This window comes from Corvus cornix, chromosome 3, assembly GCF_000738735.6.
Source record: "Corvus cornix cornix isolate S_Up_H32 chromosome 3, ASM73873v5, whole genome shotgun sequence".
In the NCBI taxonomy this organism is placed as follows: domain Eukaryota; kingdom Metazoa; phylum Chordata; class Aves; order Passeriformes; family Corvidae; genus Corvus; species Corvus cornix.
In genome coordinates, this window is record NC_047056.1 from 96,320,172 (window position 1) to 96,339,196 (window position 19,025).

General features: G+C 35.3%; 1 protein-coding gene across 2 annotated transcripts in view; it reads right to left on the reverse strand.

The window, feature by feature from the left end:
- The window catches only part of PXDN (peroxidasin), an 87,693-nt gene that overhangs the window by 11,550 nt on the left and 57,118 nt on the right, over positions 1-19,025 (reverse strand). For both annotated transcript variants that reach the window (XM_039568808.1, XM_039568807.1), the window contains 7 exons: positions 18,673-18,785; positions 17,554-17,710; positions 13,981-14,089; positions 13,384-13,541; positions 7,444-8,947; positions 6,478-6,612; positions 3,961-4,169 (listed from right to left, as the gene is read on the reverse strand). In XM_039568808.1, coding sequence (XP_039424742.1) covers positions 3,961-4,169; positions 6,478-6,612; positions 7,444-8,947; positions 13,384-13,541; positions 13,981-14,089; positions 17,554-17,710; positions 18,673-18,785 — 2,385 coding nt within the window. The remainder of the gene's footprint in view (positions 1-3,960; positions 4,170-6,477; positions 6,613-7,443; positions 8,948-13,383; positions 13,542-13,980; positions 14,090-17,553; positions 17,711-18,672; positions 18,786-19,025) is intronic.

Here is a 19,025-nt window from a genome sequence, read left to right on the forward strand (position 1 = left end):
ATGTTTATGAATGTAGAATTGTATTTCATGGATCACAGATACCTGAGAAAGATAACATTTTTTTGGTTTGGATGAAATACAAATAAAAATATTGATTGTCTCAGTAAAATTTTTAATCATGCAAAAACACTGGGCTATATTAAATGTACTTCCATTCAAAGATAAAAAGGATGCAATCCTTAAAATTATAGACCCTGGAACTTTATTTTAGTAGCCTGGTGTAGACTGAATTGTTATTAAGCTAACAGCCACCGTCTTTAAATGTAAATTTAGATGTAAAAAGATACATTTGAATGTAGAAAGCAAAAATATATGACCTGACCAAAGCAAACAAGTTATGTGTAAAGAGGAAACCTTTTCAGGCATAAATCACATCATTTTGGTATTTTGAGTACTTTGAAATTGTTCTTGGTGAACAATTTCCTTTGTCAAAAAAGAACTTCCAGTCTCACACAAAAAGTTCTGCTAACATTTTAAAATGTTATTTCTGCTGTATTCCACAGCCCAGTGCTGTTTAGTATTTTCATTGAAGATTAAAGGGCATAATGAGAAGTGCCTAATAGGAGATTAATGTTGTCAGCAGAGAAGCAATAGACAGCATAATCATTCCTCTGGTCTTAAAATACAGGAGTTCATAAATACAGATCCAGTCTACTGAAAGACCATGTATAAAAGCATTCAGATTAAGAACATGTCTTAACTCTTCTAATGAAATTCAGTGGGATTTAAATATGTCTGATCATAATTTGTATAAGGTTGTATTCCTGAATTAAACAAACAAACAAACAGAACAATATCTGACAGAGGAGATATGCTGTTTGCTAACTGAGAAACAGTTAAAAGAAATCTTCCTAAATAATTTTACACTTATTAGGATGATTTGTATCTTATCTGAATCACTTCCTCCAAGGTCACTGTCTATTGTCCTCCTGGGTCCATGTGAAAACCTCATGGGTTTTGACATTCAACTTACAAGAAAAACCTCCAAACCAAAACAAAACCAAGAAGTGTGAAACTTTCAAAGACTTACATTTGAGTAATCATGAAAGCGTACACTGATTACTTAAAAAAAACAAATTCAAGATACATTTTTTGCAGTAGAAAGCCTGAAATAAAGCACCAAAAGTGTCTTGTTTGGAAAATGTGAAGCTTGAGTGCTCTTTGACCAAATAAAGAGCTGCAGCAAATCCAGCAATAACCCATCATCTCTGACAAGACAAAGAAAGGTAGAAAGTGAAGGAAAGCAGAAGAAAAGTTGTGTACTTCAGTGAAACTCCTACTTTTTGCCATCATAAACTAGTAATTCTGTTGTATGATTTGCCAACTGAATTTAAAGTTAACCTGGTTTTGTTATTATAAAGAGGAATAATGCTTTGCTTTGTAAGAAGTAAATACTTGCTTTACTCAAAACATCTACAAGGCAGATTTTTGTAACTAAGAAATTTTTCTATTGTTCATATGGAAAAGTATTTTGACTTTTAACAAAACAGGAAGGACAACAAAACCAGACGTGTTTTTAACTGGGCTGAAACAGCTGAACACATGGGTAACTTACGAAACATACATAAAGTACAGAGAGCAGTATTCTGTACTCGAAATTTTAACTCAGGATAATTTTAATTATAAAATCATTAGAAGCATTTTGAACATGGAGAAGGGTTTTTTCTTTTAAATAATAACCAGTAACAAATTCAAATAAAAAAACCCTCACAATGTATTCAACTCAAAGTAAATGCTGTTCCTGAGTGTATGCCCCCACCTCAGAGGAGTGGTGGCCACAGAAGGAAAGAAATTTTTTACATCAGTTGCTTAAACTGAATTCCCACAGAAAACGTCACAGTCGTTCATCCATGCAAGAAAGCAGTTCAAGCCATGCGTACTTCGCTTTTTCTTCATTAACCCCTGCAAGGCTTCAGGAGTTCAGAAAAAGGGGATAAAGGGGATAGAGATAGGCTTTTTTTTTTTTTAGCTGGTAATTATTTACCCTTTCTTTTGCTTGGCAGTTGTCTAACTGTACTGCATCCAGTGGTACTCTCTGGTAGCAACTTTCTTGAATGAAAATACAAGCTGGGTTGTTGAACACAAGAATACTAAAGACTTTCCAAAGATAACATCTATTCTAAAAGGACCAGGTGATAACATAACATTTCAAGAATCAACACGTAATTTCTCAGAACAGCCTTACTATTATTTCAAATCAATATAAAAAATGCATTTGTGAAACTGTCTGTCAAGCTTCATGAACCACAGCAAAGTGAAGTTATCTTGAACTGGCAGAATGTGCTTTATTTATGGTAAAGCATTTAAAGAGTAATAATTGATTTTCTCACAATGTTTCTGGCATATGTCAGAGAATTTTTTAAGGGATTCTGGAAGACTTTGTATTAAAATTACAATGTGTCAATCATATCTAGCTTTTTATAAGCTATTATCATTAATTTGGGAATGGCAAAACTGGTAAACGTTTAAAAAAACCCAAATAACCTACAAAAAACCCCACAAAGCTGTAAAAATTAGAGTAAGGCCTGAAAGATTTTGTATATGGGTGATATTGTACAAGATCCTATTGAAATTTAAAGTATTTATTTCTGCTAGTCTCACACAGATAACTGACATTTTGAACAGAGTCTTCCAAGAAAGAATTTTCTTAGAGAGTGATTTTTTTTTAGACTTGTTTACTGGACAAGACAATTAAGTAATCAGTTTAAAAGCTAAGTTATGCAGTAACTTTGAATAGTAAATCTCTGTCTACTTTTTTAATTGCTAATGATATCAGAGTGTGTTCTCACGGTACGATCACAGCACTTAAAATCCTTCCTCAGTATTTACCGTATCTGTAGCAGACTGAAGAGATATCTTCCATCAGTTTAACTTTTACCTCCTGCTTTAAATTCTGAGCCATATCACAAAAGAACTTTGTCATCGTGGACAATTACATCTTACCATAAGAGTTAAATAGCCAAGACACTAGTGGAAGATTGTGACTTCTCTCAAAAATGCAATCCACCAGTTCTTTATTCATGCATATCTTTTAACAGAATATTAAATAGCCTACTCAGCAGTAGTAAACTCAAGAGAATCAGCAGTAGAAAAGATGAAGAACACAGATCTGGATACCTTTCATCAGCAAATCTACAACATGTTAGTATTGAAATATATCAGGGAAATATTAAGATTCTAAAAATTATCAACCAATACTACCATTATCCTCTCAAATAAGAGCAAGGCTTTTCATACTAGTAATTTGTTTGACAGCAATTTCTCAATAGTCAGAGCTCAAGAGAAAAGTTCCCAACATTTCTGAGTATACTTTTACAGCCTGGGCATGTCATTGAATTTTGTCCAAAGAAAATGGTAACAACATTGTCAGGGAGATCTCAATAAGGAGAGGTCATTGTGATGTTCTCTGAAGCATTTTGTTGTTGATGCTACTGAAAATCATTCTGCATGATCCAGAAGATTCTCTTGGGAATGGATTCTAACTATGTTACAGCTGCAGTGAATTCTGATGTGATGACGGCTGAAGAGAGGCCACACAGAAAATCTGTGAGACAGAAGCCAACATACAGGCCACCAAGCAGTGTCCTGTGCTTCATGCAGCTAAGTAAATCCTATTTCAGGAGAAAAATAGCTTATTTCTCAGGAAAAAAAATTACCCCATGCTCCTAACTTTTGAAGGAGATGACAATGAACAAGAATATTTATCCACAGAAGAAAGAAAACAAGTAAACAATTATCTACAACATGCAATGCTCAAATCTATGCTATTTTTTACAGTGTTTATTTAATATAAAATATGGAATGATTTCCCACTTAACAGGGGCTATGCTTCAGATTAGAATTTGTAACATCTTAACAAAACCCAAAACCCAAAATACAGTAAAATATCTTCTTAAAATAAAATAGACGCTTAACAAACTGCACACACCTCATTGCCCCCAAATCCACCTCTGTACAGACCTTCACAGCAATCTTGCCACATCCTGAGGTCCAATTTAGGAATATCTTCACAGCTACTATATCCATGTGGGAATTCAGCCACCTTAAAGACATCATGTTGTACCCTGGTTATGTTGTCACCATTGTCACATAAAACTCTGGCAAGAGATGTCTGCTTGATCTGAGTGAGCTGAGCAGGTGTGAACACACCCGGGTTTTCATACCATAACCTGTAATCTCACAGAAAAGACAAGTTTGCTAGTGAAAAAAACAAGAGGCAGTTTCTCAAAGATATTTCAACACTGTGTTCAGAATGAAATGAATTATCTCATAAATCCTGTTCTCAATTTTGCATTGTATCAAGAGACTGATCCAAATGCAAAAATATAAGTTCCTGGTGTTACTTCAGCATTAGGTGGTGTCATGCTCACACTCTGAAAAGGATGAAATCTTCAAGAAATTCTTTGATTTCTCTTCTAGTCTCATTTCAATGTCTTGGGCATCTCTGGACATGTAAAATGGCACCAGACTACCAAGTTAAGGGATCTTTTAACAAAGAAACTTAAACGACCATGATTTCTTTCTGTAGGCAACTTTCCGGTGGTTATGAAAATATTTTGATGGAATTGCTGAGATTAGAAGAATGGTTAATCTCTACCCAGTTTACTATCAAGATAAGTGAGATGATGTAATTTACTAATGATTTTTTTTTCTGTTAAACTATTTTTATGACTATACTGATTCAGGGACTTTCTAATACATGCTCAGTTAATCTATTATATTCAAGAAGGAAACACTATGGTTTCAAACAGTTCATTTGTCATACATAAAGGGCTAAAATTCTGTTATTAATAGAAAATATAAATAATACATTACTATGAAAAGCAAGCTTCACATGGAAAAGAAAATTTCTTAAGTTACTGTCCAGAATTTGAAAACATTTTACACCATTCTAACACATAAGAACTGCTCACTGTGACATTGCTTCTGTCTCCCAAAGCTGTATCAATACTGATATTTTTCCCCACATATTTTAAACAAAACAAAACAAAACAAAAAAATAGGAGGCTCTTTAAACTTTATGAGAAATCAAAACCAGTCTTAGAGTAACCTTAGAAGAATGGTCAACAAATTTAATTTTACCTATTTAGTGTATCATTTTCATAAAGTATTGGACAGTGGCCAGTGAATGTCCAAGTACTAGAATCAGATTCTCAAATTTCCATCTTGACATGAAGTTAGGCTCCCTTCAAATATCACTCCTTTTTCATGCACAGACACATTTGCTTGGCATGGTGTTACAAGCTTTGATCCTCTGCCCACTGAAAAGGCTTTTCAAAAAAGTGAGAGTTGCTTTCATAATGCCTAATAATATTTTACTATTTGGTGGCATGTTGCTTCCAAATATTTGTGTTTCTTGGACAGCTGAATCCCATTTCCTAAATATTCAATGTTTGCCTATAGTTTCTAAATGTTGTTTCAGAAAATAAAAAAAAACAAAACCAAAACAAAACAGGAAAAAGTGCTTCTGCTGAAAAAATGCAAACAGATACAAACAAAGAGCAGTATAGATTGTTGTGACACAAATAGGTACTTGTCACCAGTAAGTTGGGGCTCATACTGCATATATTTCTTCTCCTTTTACTCTCTCTGCCTTCAGGCACTAGAGTTGTATGCTTCACAGATTAATTTTTAAACATATTTTATGTAAAAAAGTTTGGGGGTTCTTTCAAAAAGCATACAAAAAGGTTTGGGTTATTGACTACAAAAATAAAAAAACCTTTATATAACTTAATTCAAGAAAATAACATTAAATAAAGTGAATCAAATCTAATTTCCTAATTCTTCCTCTGTTTTTCTTTCATTAGGATGAAATTAATCAGCCTAAGTCTTTGTACTCTCATGCCATAAAAAGAACAGGATTCTAGGCCACAAATTATGTTAAAATGAGGGAAACCTTGATTTTCAGATGCTGAACAAGTGCGCTGAAAGTGTGCAAAGGAGATCTGGCTGCTGTGACAAGAGAAATGATTATTGTCTTCTTTCAGGTACTCTAAAAACTGAAAATGAGAAATTGCTTACAATGTGCATATAAAATAATTTAAAAACAATTATCAAATTGTGTTCTTTGGATTAACCTGTTTGCTTTTAACACTTTTTTGGTGCACACATGGATTGTGTTGTAGCATGCATAGGGGCTAAATATACCGAGTGATACTATTCCAACCTATGCTTAAGTAACAACGACAATTTCTTTGCCAATAAAATAATTAAATAACAACAAGAGAAGTATCATGCACTTTTCAAAAAGGTAAGTGACTTGAATATCTGGCAGAAGGAAACTCAGCAAGTGTTGGCTGTTATGTTTTTGGGGGTCAGTATGACATTCACCATATAATAAAGAATCATGGCTTCTAACAATGTTTTAAATGTGTATTGAACATAAAATGGAGGTCTTTTTGAAAACATGACATTGCAACTGTGATTAAGCATCCTTAATTTAAAATTCATTTTGATTTCCATGCTATTTTAATGTACCTGTCTCCATCCCGAATACGCCTGAACTGTGTGCTTAACAGACACATCAAAGTTGGCCCCAGTCGACTCCCTGGAACTAAGTCTTCCACCATTAGAGCAGGAAATAGGTCTATGTTCAGTGGGGAGCCATACAACCTATAAATTGAAAAACACAAACACTGAATAACAAATATTTTATACTTACAAAATAATCAGTACATGGTGCAGCTAAGAGCAAGAGATACAAATACCTCCCAGGAGAAAATGCAGTGACAGCGCTACATCTTTTGTGAACAAGCTGTGGGTGTATACACAAGAAATCCTGCAATGCAGGTTGTATACACCATGTGGATCTGCATGTCTACCCTGCAAGTTTTTTTCTCCTAGAAGCTTTCTTCTGATTTCTTGGAATTGTTTCCTTTTTATAGCTTTTCTTTCCTGTCCCTCTGTACACACTTTTTCCATTACTGTTGCTGTGACTAATTCTCTGTCCTTGATTTTGGGCAGATAAGCTAGGGATGGCAGGTAGATGTAGACCTAATTTCAAACACTGAATCTCTAAAGAAGAACTGATTACTGGTAGTTAAGGATGTCCACATGAAAGTACAGTGGACGATATTGACGTTTGTTTCACTGTACAGAATTAATGGAACTGAACATCTAAATATTTGCATGAAGTTGGCATTTAATATGACCTTACACTGAAACAGCACTCATATTTAACAGCATTTACAAAACTAGGCATTTCAAATTAATAATTTCATTAACATATACAGTATATATTAACTTACTGTTCACAGAGATGTAGAAGTAGAGAAATTATCTGCACATGGAAATTGTTAACATCTATTTTGTGTTACTGATGGAAGTTTCCTAAAATATCCCTTTAAGTCTTTCTTAGCAAGTATCCTTTTCTAGATAAGACATTTAGCTGTGGTTTTTGCATGCACATTTAGATAATTGACTTTTTCTTCACCTCAGGCTCACCTGCTAAGTTTCTCCCTGATATCAGGATTCTTAATTTCATTTTTCAGATCTTCAAAAGTCTGAGCTGAAGAAAGATTACAGTAAACTCTAAAATCATGGTAGGGAGGAATTCCATGATCTCTGCCTCTCTGAATATTCATAGCTGCCAGATCTAAAGCCACAGTACGTGCCATGGAGAAGAGTCTTTCTGTTAATTCTGTATTGAGTAATTGTGACGGGACACGCATCTTACCAGCAACACCAAAAAATCCCCTTAGAAGCGGATCAATGCCTCCTTCATTTACAATCCGAAATGGAGAGAAGAATGCCTTATGAAGAGGTAGATGGCCTTGTGGAATAGGTTCAAAGTTTTCATCCAGTCGATACAGAAAAGGATTAATGAGTGTGTGACCAAACCTAAAAGCGGCAGTTGCAAACTCATTAGTTATGCCAGAATTAACACTGGGATCATAACCCTTATATTCGCCAAGCATCTTCATGCCTACCTCTCCAAAGATCTTAGGGAGCCAGTGGCTAAATGTTATGTGTTGCATTTCTGCACCAACAATTTTGCGTGTTTCATGATATATTGTGTCACCGTCCCAGTGTGGATTGAGTTTCAGTAGCTCTGTGGCAATTCTGTTGTGTTCTCTAAACCACAGTGTGTGGATGCTGGTAAGACCCAGCTGCTCGTTAGAGCGCTGATCACCAGCTAAAAAGCAGGGTATTGGGCTCTCATTTTCATCTCTCATACATTCTGTTGGTGGGCCAGTGGCAAATGGAAGAAGGGGCTTGCCAGATCTCTGTACAATGCCCTGCCTCAGAAGACCCCTTTGACTCGCCAAATCTCTGATTTCTAGTGCTTCATGGTCCGAACTGCCGTACACATTGGAGGCATCGATGTATGAAGTCAGCTGGTTGATCTGTTCTCGTGGGTACACAGAATTCATCAGGAGAGATGTCATGCCGCTTCCACAAACTGGACTGGAGCGTACGAAAAACATGCAGCGTGCACCATTTCGAACTCTGGGATCATTTGGTGGTATCATGATTGAAAAGCATGGAGGATCATTTGTACAAACAGAACTGCAATGTTGACCATCTGAAAACCTGGCCTCACTTAGCGCAGCCACGGTGAGGTCAAGGTCATGGTCAAGAAACTGACCCCACTGCATGAGCATGTGAGTGTACTGGTCATCAGGAGTTACGGTTTCTGTCCCGATCAGAGTAGTTGAAACCAAGCGAGGCATTGGAAGTGCGTAGCCATTAGAGAGTCTTCTGGGTTCAATTCCCCGAGGCAAATTAAATCCATTTTCATACACTGACTTTAACAGACGTTCAAAAGCTGTCAGAGAAGCGCCCCACATGGGATGCTGAAGGTTGTTGCATGTTCCATCATGTGTCCTGTACTTCTGGTGGAAGCACATGTCTGAGCAGTTGTTCACTCGTCGATGGGCTGTACAGCCTGAGAGATTGGCTATCAGATTCAAGTACTGTGGGGATACAAGGTCATTATAGTGATAACCTGAAACAGAAAAGAGAGAAAGAGAACAATCAGAGAATTTATACTCATGGTCCCCCCACAGATCACAAATGTATTAGAACTGCTATTTTATTTTTCATTTTATTTTACACTTCCCACCAGATTAAACATCCCTATTTTTAGAAAAGAAAAGTAATAATCATATATGTATATTTGAGCATTAGGTCATTTGAACAACTTTACCACCACTAGGTCAGGAGGAAACTTTCTAAAATGCCAATTCAAATGCAACTTTTACCAAATGATCACAAAAGGAGCTCATTACTTATTTGGTCACTTAGGAAAGCAGAGATATTTTCAGAAATAAAAGCCTCATATTGAGACAAATAGAACATTTTCCTCACGTTAGTAAAAACATTTTTAAAAATGTCCGTAACACTGAAATGGACATCAAGACTTTAACTTTTGAGACTTGCTCATTTACTAACATTACTATTTTGTTTTGCTTTATTTATTACAGTGAAAGTTGCAATTTTTAAGAAAAAAGAAAAAAAACAGTGAAAAAAGAAAATAACCACTGGCAATAGAGCCAAACGTGGAATGATCTCAAGGACAAATGTTGTGGAGTAATTCATATTCACATTACCCTGGACAAGTTTATATAGAAAAGTAGTGTTTGTGTAGCATTTGGCACAGATTTCCTCTGCAATCCACACCATTCACCTCTGGGACTAAAACATACTTACCATTTTCCTGCGTTTTTTTCTCAGTTCATAGAAAAATAATACGTACAAAAAATATACTGTAACTCATTAGAATTATGTTTTTAGATCCTCAAACTGCATGATCTCTGCTGCGGTATGATGGTGTGTGGAAGGACTGAAGACAATAAGGCCTCCCAGTACAGTGTTGGGTGACTGACTGCAAATAGCAGAAGAGTCAGCCTGGGCCTTGTCCTTGCTGCCTATTAGGAATCACTGTAAAAGTGATTTTTACTTAGTAATATTTGGATTTAATTTCAAGGGGAAAAAATTCTGGCTACATCTACAATATCAACTTGTGTAGACCAACAGAAATGTGTCAGTAAAGTGAAATTTTTGTTGCTGAGTAAGACATGCCTACTCTATCCAGGAGTAGGTTTCCTTCAGAAAATCTTTACTTTGTACTCCTGGACTGAATGTGGGCCTAGACCCAATTTTTCATTTACGTTGAAAAGAATTCACATTGTTCAAGACCATATCACAAATCACACCAAAGCACAGTAAGTGGGGAAAACTTCAAATAGGAGCTGCTGATCCAAAGCGGAAGGCACACCGTGAACGACTAACAGATAGAGTGTGGATGAATGAGGTTCCAGGATCCAGGAAAAAGGTCCAGGAGGTGGAGTATTTGGCAGCATAGATGTACGTTTAGCTAACTAGAAACCATCATGCACCATCACGGATCTTGACCTGGAAAGCTTGCTGTCAGGGATAAAACCAAACAAGCAGTATAAAGGCAAAAGGAAAAAAGGAAATGAGCGAGTGTAGAGTGGTACTGTGTTCCCACAGGCTTGAGGGGTTCCCAGAATGATGGCAAACACACAAGAATAAGAACTGAAAGCAGTTCTGCAACAGGTTGGTACCAGTTCATTGCGGACAGTTGGGAATGTTACTTTTAATCCTGAGCTCCCAGTGTGCCTGCAAAGACAAGAGTCTTCATCTAAATTCAACACATAAATGTGTGCTAGGCACAACTGGCTCTCTGCCAATTTCCACAATGCAGGGCAATTGCAAACAAACTACCTAAAGCCCAGCATTATCTTTGCCTTGAAAGGAACTGGGTTGCTCACAGTTGCCCAGCTGGGTCATGACTTATGCTCAGCCAGGGAAGCTGTTTTCTCAGCCTCAGGCTATGAGTACTCCACATGGTTTACAAGTCAAAGCAAAGATATCAGAGACTTAGTGCTTGCATTAGGCAAAGCTAACATGCTTATGTAGACATACAGAAAATTTTTGATGGAATATTTCATACTAGGAAAAAGAAAAACAAACCACAGAGCAAAACCTGTAAGCACCACTTGGTAATGCAGTAAAATAGACTCTTTGAGGATATTATTGATAGCATATTAAAATATCCTGGCTACCAGTTTAATTCTAGAACTACACCCAGAAAACTTCTTTATAATAACACTACTGTTTAAATGATCTTCATTCATTATGGAGTTCTTTGCTTATGACCATTATTCATTCAAATAAACATTTGTGGTTATCCTGGTTGCCACCCCCATTTCTGAAATCAAGTTGTGAGCAAAACTCAACAGTGAATCTTTTGGGTGGAATGACCTTCAGTACTAATTTAAAATAAAAGGCTCAGGGTCTCTCTTTAGAATTTCAAGTGGGGTGTAATATCTCATTATGGATTAGATTTTGGCTTTCTGATGCTAGTTGCTACTCCTTAATTACCCCTCACATTGTAGGCGCTAACTTTGCCTCTGCTCTCTAAATGGCTGGGTGCTGAGCATTTCCAGTGCTTAGAAGTTAGCTAGCTCAATTCACATATTACCTTTTTCAAAGTGCAAGGAAGTTGTTTCATAGAGTCACAGAAATACTGATTATAAGGGACTTCTTATCCAGACCAAGCTCCTGCTTGAAGTGGAGCTGTTTCCAGCACTAGATAGCTGTATACCTGATCTAGTGAGCTTGAAAACCTTCAAAGCCTGAGACTCCTCCACCTTTCTGGATTAGTTGTTCGAGTGCTGCACTGGCCTTCTGGTGAGAAACTGCTTCCTAACATCTAATCTGAACCTTCAAAGCATCAACTTGTGGCCATTCCCCTTGTTATACAGTCTGGCATGGCAGAGGAGAATGTGGCCCCATAGTCTTTCCTTGGGATATTCAAAGGTTTTACAAAACAAGAGACAAAAAGTCTCTGACTGAGAAATTGTCATATTTCTCAACTGTTTCCAGTGCAAAAGTGCTATATAACACCTTTCATTGGGTCTACATTCCAAAATAACATGAAATAAGGACAAAAATTACTATTAAAAATCAGAATATTGGGCAATTTAAATGAAAACAGATTTATTTTACTATTCAAGTTTCCCTAAAAGCTAGGTTTCTTTGGATTCTGTAGGTCTGAAAAGCAAGCTCTGGTTGCAAACATAATTTCTAGTATCACAGAAAGTTGCCTGATTTTGTGTTTATTAACTAGTATCCATAGGGTTTAATGCCAGTTTTTGGGAAACTTTAGGTGTTTCAGTATTATGAATCCTAGCAAAAAGCAGCCAACCAGTTCTCACCCATCATATTTTATCTATTGCTAGTATTATATATTCATAGCATATATATTCAATATTCTTGCATATGCATCTAATCAGAGAACCAAATGAAACTGGGTTGCTCTTATAAAACATCAGCCTTCAAAGAATTTTGAGTAAGTATTTGTGGTAAACAATTCATCACAAATTATCTACTCAGCTCTAATAATGAGTAACAAGCTTCTTTTACTAGCAAATGTGACAGTACTTCACAAAAGCTTGCCGTCTTTTGTCTTATAAATACTTGCTAGTTCATGGTCAGAGTTATAGTTTTCAGAAGTTACAATAAATACTCAATTATAAACATCAAAAAGAATATAATGAGTGAAAGTATTTCCTCTAGATTGTCAATGTAGTTCTTGGCTATGTCTCAAGTCTCCAAAGCTCTCCTAAAACGCTATTATTATTTCCAAATGCTTCAGTCCTATGTTTAAAGCCTATCCACGCATATATCTACACACATTAGCTGTATGTACTCCAGCTGGACTTCATGGGTTTGATTGGAATGCAATACCTAAAAGGCAGAAATTAAACCTCACACCTTTTTTTGCTAGTTATAAAAAGCAACAAGAACTGTATTTCTCATTACATCAGGTCAATGTTAAACAAAGTAATTAGCTTAGTCTGACACACATTTATAAAGCATCAAATAATTCTCTGAATACTATTGTGGTACATGCAGAGACCTTGGGTTGTAAGGTATATAAATCCTTCTTGTTATGTCATCTTTCCTCCTTGCCATGGCATGCTGATATTAAATGTTTTTTCTTAAAGAAACAGAAACAAAACACTGCTTATTTTTAACACACAACAGAAAAGTCTGTTCTGCTATGAGACAATGGTCCTAATAAATTAACACACAGGGAATTAACAAACAGGATGTGTTATGCACTTCCATTATAGTGATTTTGACCAGCAGAAGAATTTGAATCTGAACTTTTTCCTAATATGCCAACATGAGAAAAACACTCCACTTGGAGAGCTCAGAGTTATAATACAGAACAATGTGCAAACCAAGGACGGAATTTGGTAAAGTTTTGCAAAGTCAAATACTTCACTGATTTCAGTGTAATCGTTCTGCAGTTGGGACCAAGCCTTAAAAAATTAATGTCTCCTGAAGTATAATGACTTAAAAAGGTAAATACATGTCAAAACAGAAAAATAAGGAAAGAATACTGACTTGTTCCATTCAGGTCAACCATTAGACCATCTTGTACATGATCTTGAATAAGCTGTAATGTCCTTTCAAATATTTCCCCAGCTCTTGCTTGCTCAACAGTGTATGGGTCCCTTGGGTATCGAAATAAGGCTAGCAAATCATTTGGAGAACGAGGACGACTGATAGATAATTTGGAAAAAAATAGTAAGTGTACACAGGAGTTACAAAACAACAATACTACATAAATCATGTAAATGTTCAGCAATGTGATTAGTACATACCTTGGTTACTCATCTCAAAACGGAAGGCAAACCAAGAAGAAAAAAATTCAATAAAATAATAAAAAATGAAATATTTAGTAGTAATTAAATATTTAGTAGCAGTTTAATACACATTATCTCAGCGGAAGAACTGCTGCAGTGAATAGAGATCTCAGCAGGAGTGTATAAACAGTAGGAATCCTTACATGTTAAACTGTTAGTATTTTCAGAACCAACCAGACACTAACAATGTCTTTTAAGTAATAAAATGGTTTCTTGTTTAATAAATCTCCCAGTACTTCTAGTATATACAAAATTAATTCTGACTTCTCAATGCAAAAAAAAAAAAAGGAGATACCTGTCAAACAGATGTGTACGTGTTGAATTTATTGCTCTGTCTACAGTTGCAATTGCTTCCACAATTGATGTTTGTACAAAAGGATCTCCATTTCGGCTGACATTAGGAACTGGAGAAAAAGGAATTCACATGTTATTGCCTAAATGGCCACACGCAAAAAGATACTTCCATAAAATAGAGTCTAGACACGACATCATTTCAGTTCTACAAAGTAAACCCTTGTTCTTTAAGCATTAGTTCATCCAAATATAAAATTCTTAACCATTTTGGAATTCTAGCAAGGCACATTAAAGTAGAACAAAATTCATTTAAAACAGAAGTTAACCTAAGCTTAAAAGTCATCAAGCTTATGACTCAAAACCAAGATAAAGTGCATACAGTGTTTAGCTGTCCATTAATTAGACCTACAATTTCAAGTGTAAATGATAAAAAAAAAGTGAATTATTATTATCATTAAGGGTTTTTTTCTGGTGTGTGTATTATGAGGTTTCAGGTGTTGGTATCAAGAGCCTGACCTATATCCACTGAAGTCAAAGCAGATTTCTCGTTTGATTTCAATGTAAGAATTTAAAGGGCTTACAGGAATATGCTGCAAGTGGTACATAATGAACATAATTTACATAATTGAATGAACATAAATTACCATTGTTCTTCTCCTGATCTTAGTATAATAAGCCACATAGATTAACTTAAAAGGGCAGTAAATATTTTTTAGATTTAGATCACTTCTTTGTTTCCTACTTTAAAATTATCTTTTTAAACTAGATTAAAAATCACATACTTAAACACTATTTAACAACTGTGCATTGCACTGAAAACTCAATAAAGCACAGGCCTTTTTATGCAGTGCTCAGTTGCAGCTGGATGTTTGTAAAACGTATCTAGGACTAATAACCTTTCTTTCAGTCTGAATTAAGAATTACCGGATCTGGGGGCAACAGCTAACAATTTCCAGAGTGTGTTTAGATTGGAAAAGTCACACAGGAAGAAGGGTAAAGTAGGGAGAAAGTCCAAAGCAAATATACTGGAATAAAATCAGCAGATGTACAAAATCATCTGACATAAAAACTGTTGTGTACAAGCTTTTCATGACTTTTTTTTTTCCTAGGCAACTTTTTATTATTCCTTCCTAAGTGGCAGCTTAAATTGTGTCTACATGACTTTCATAGTCTAGACCCACTTAATCAAACGTAACCATCTATGCCGTCAAATAAAACAGTCCCTGGAACTCTATAGCTGTAGATGGAGCCCCTTTCTGTGCCCTGAGGACAGTCTCAGGCTTTTGGCAATATATTCCCAGCATCCAAAATGAGCTGACCCTTTCCACAGTGCCTGAGGGCAATAGTCCCTAATCTCTCCTGATTACCAACTGTCCTTGACTGACAGCTTCATTTTCAATAGCAACCATACAGAAACACTATCAGATAAGCTACTTATTTTAGGAAGAAATGTCATTTACAGGTTTAAATTTTACATTTTAGTTGTTGCAGAATGTTTGTGTGCCTTGAATGACTTGAAGAGTGCAAAATTGCAGTCTGCAAAAATCCGGTGACTGGTTACCTTCCTTAGTGCTGTCTACATTAAATGTAAACTTGGTGTTTACTTGCAGGGCTATCTTTCTGATTAATGGTATACATGGGCTGAATTATAAACCTTGGTCAGATGTTAACTATACAGTACTTGATTGTTGTTTAGACTATTTAGTGCTAGCAGTTCTTTTTTTAGACTGATAAATATTAGAAGTTAGAGCTCCTTGTAAGAGTCTCCCACAATACTTTTTTTTGATTTGGGCAGGGAAGGGGAATGACTTTTACAAAACAACAGAAAAGGACAGAAGAAAATTACTAAAGAAAAGCATCTTTAAAATATTATCCAACACAGACAGCAAAACCTGTCCCCAGTTTCTATACACTGGCCTTTACTCGGTCTCAATCTTAGGAAAGGGTTTTGGTTTAGAAACATTCATAAAACATTGCCTTGTTTAAAACAAATGTTGACATGCAAATTTTTAGGCATTTCTGGCTATGGCATTACAAATACTATCCACACAGCAATTAACCAATACTTATAATCTGTCCACTTGTCCTCCTTGTTCCTCTGAGAGCTTCAGTTTTTAAAGCAGGAGTAGCAAAACAGCATCTCATATCCCACTAGTTTGAAGGAGAAATTTCATTCACAGTTTCAGATGGACTGCAGATTAATTAAGTGTAGTTTTAATTTTAGGTTTATTTATGCTACAGTTTAGAAGAAATTAACCACATTACAATTAATTACTGCAAATCAGCAAGTATTGTAGTTTGCTGATTTCAGCAGATGAGAATGATCAATTTACACCTGTACTAAGTGAATGAAACTCATTTCCACTGGGTTTTTTTTCAACTCATGATTACATTTTTCGGGGCTCTTAGTGACTTGAGAACTAGCTAATCTTTCCTAAACAAAAACTTTTTTTTGCTATGCATCTCCAGAGTAGTCAGACTGACTGATTTGCATGGACTTTCTTTCCTTTACTGACTTCATACATGTAGATGGAAACTTATTACTGAATGATTCCTAGCCTTTCAATTTTTCTCCTGAATAATCTTTACAGATTAAAGAAATATTTTTCATTGAAGAAAGTATAGATTAATAGTCTACTAAAAGCAACCTAAGGCAGGTAACATCACAGTTTTATTGATACCATGTGATTGATACCATGGCAAACAATACATTAGAAAAATCACTGATATGTCTTTATCAATTTAGTAAACAAAATACAGAACATCCCAAGTAACACTGGGAAACAATATCCAATATATTGAAGAAATCTTCACACTAGTCTTCAAAATACTGAAGGAATCACTGTTGTATACTAATTTTTCAAAGATACAAAAATATCATCTTATATTCCCTAGTGAGAGACAGAAATCATACAGTTTTCTTTTATTTTCCATCAAAATTAAACTGAAAAATCAACAGTTTTAGTCAGTAAGTCAGAAAAGCACTATGGTCAATCTTCGTAGCAAAGTTATTTCCTTAGCCTCTTTTGCTGCTTTATTGCCACTTATTACATAGTAATAGTTGATAACTATTATTTGCCATTATTACTTTCAAATAATTAGGACAAGATGAAATATTCTCCTTTTCTTTCTGTTTTCTCTTTTAGCTTCTTAAGGTCTGTATGACTTTCCTGAACTGTTTTGCAATAGTTGCAGCCTAATTTTCAACAAAGTGCTATAAGTGTCCCTTTGAAGATGCCCGAAAAGTTTTTTGTCAAGTTATCCCTAAAAAGTAGACTGGATATTTGACTAGCAAATTCTAATAGCTCTAAATAATATCTCAAGAAGAGAGTTGAAAGATTAACTTGAGCCCAAATCATAGTTGGTTTTGGAGCTTAACTCCTAGAGATATTGCTATTATGACATTACCATCTTATATAGGGAAAAAAAAAAGAAAGAAACAATCATGGGAGAAAAATAAAAATATGAATAAAATAACTAGTTTAGTATTTTGACAACTTTTTTTCATCTTACAGATTAGGCAATTGGAACAAAACTAATAACTTAACTCATACCTGCCAATCATGTATCTTACCATTTACACTAAGCACCATACTGACAGAGGAGTAGCCTATGGTATTGCGGGCAACACATTCATAGCGACCTTCATCGGCTGTTCCAACATCGCGAATGGTGAGGAATCCCTCTGGACTAACATGAAATTTTCCACTCTCAGTTACCTGTACTCCATCCTGCAGGAAAGCCCAAAGTTCACTTATTCAAAACACACTTGTTTTCATGCATGAATTTTTGTCATCTTTTTCTCTTCTGTTTTTAGTTTACATGTTACATTTCTATTTTGTATGCCAAGTTCACAGTCAGATAGATTTAGATAAGCTTACATAGAAAAATCACAGGTACTGCTAAATTGTACAGTGTTATTTCTTTACTTCTAAAATTACTCATTCTTATAAATCAAAGTATTTTAATAGGCTTTCACCACATAAAATCTATGACCCAAAAATAAGATAGCACCTCTTGAGAACATAAGTATTCTATTTTTCTCAAAACTAACCAATTGAAATAGATCTCAAGAGCTCTATGTGTATCAGTTCTTCATGTGCTATGCATTTAGAAGCTATTTAAAGTTCATTAAAGTACATTTCTAATATTCATTAGTTGAACAGAAGCATATAATCAGAAAAAATTAATATCAATATTAGCAACTCATTAATTCATTGGTAACTCTGCTAATACTCTATAGTTTGATATAGCTATTACTACACCAATTGAAATCAAAGAGGTTACCAGAAAGTTAACAAAGTCTGTCCGGGTTGGTCTCAACCTAACAGTGAAAAGTGGCTCCAATACAGCATTTCTTATTGTTTTATACCTATAATATCTTTAACAGCGTGAATATTAGTAGGATATTCACACAGACCTGTCACTAAATACACAGACCTTTTAAGGCATACATTATGAATTTTAGCTGGTCTGCATAATAATTTGTATAACTACATATGTATATTTATCTATATAAAATTCAGGTTTAGTATCTATATACACGCTCCATATTAAATACTCACTGATTGAACTTCAGGTAATGTTTTCAGACACCACAGGAAGCAACAAATTGACAATGTGCACTTTCAATAGTTCATTATGAAGAGATGGAAAGGCCACTGCCTTTCTGTAATGACGGAATATGTAGTACCTTATTCCATGTAATGACTGGCTCTGGCTCTCCTTGAGCACTGCATGGGATCTGAACATTTGTGCCAACCTCCACTGTCATGTCACTGGGAACACTGGCAAATACAGGAGTCACTAAAAAAGCCAAATGATACACTGATGAAGTATGAAATACAACTTGTGCAAAAGACTATCAAAAAACAGGTCAGCACTCTGTTTTTATCAGTTACTGAACGCTTCTTAATCGATTATATGAGTCTATCTGCACGTTTCTATTTGCTTATAACTTTGTTTTAGAGATTAAATTCCTTTCTCCTTGAGGAAACTAGCTTCCCATGGTGTGGATGTATATTCTTTGCTGGATAAAAAACTGGC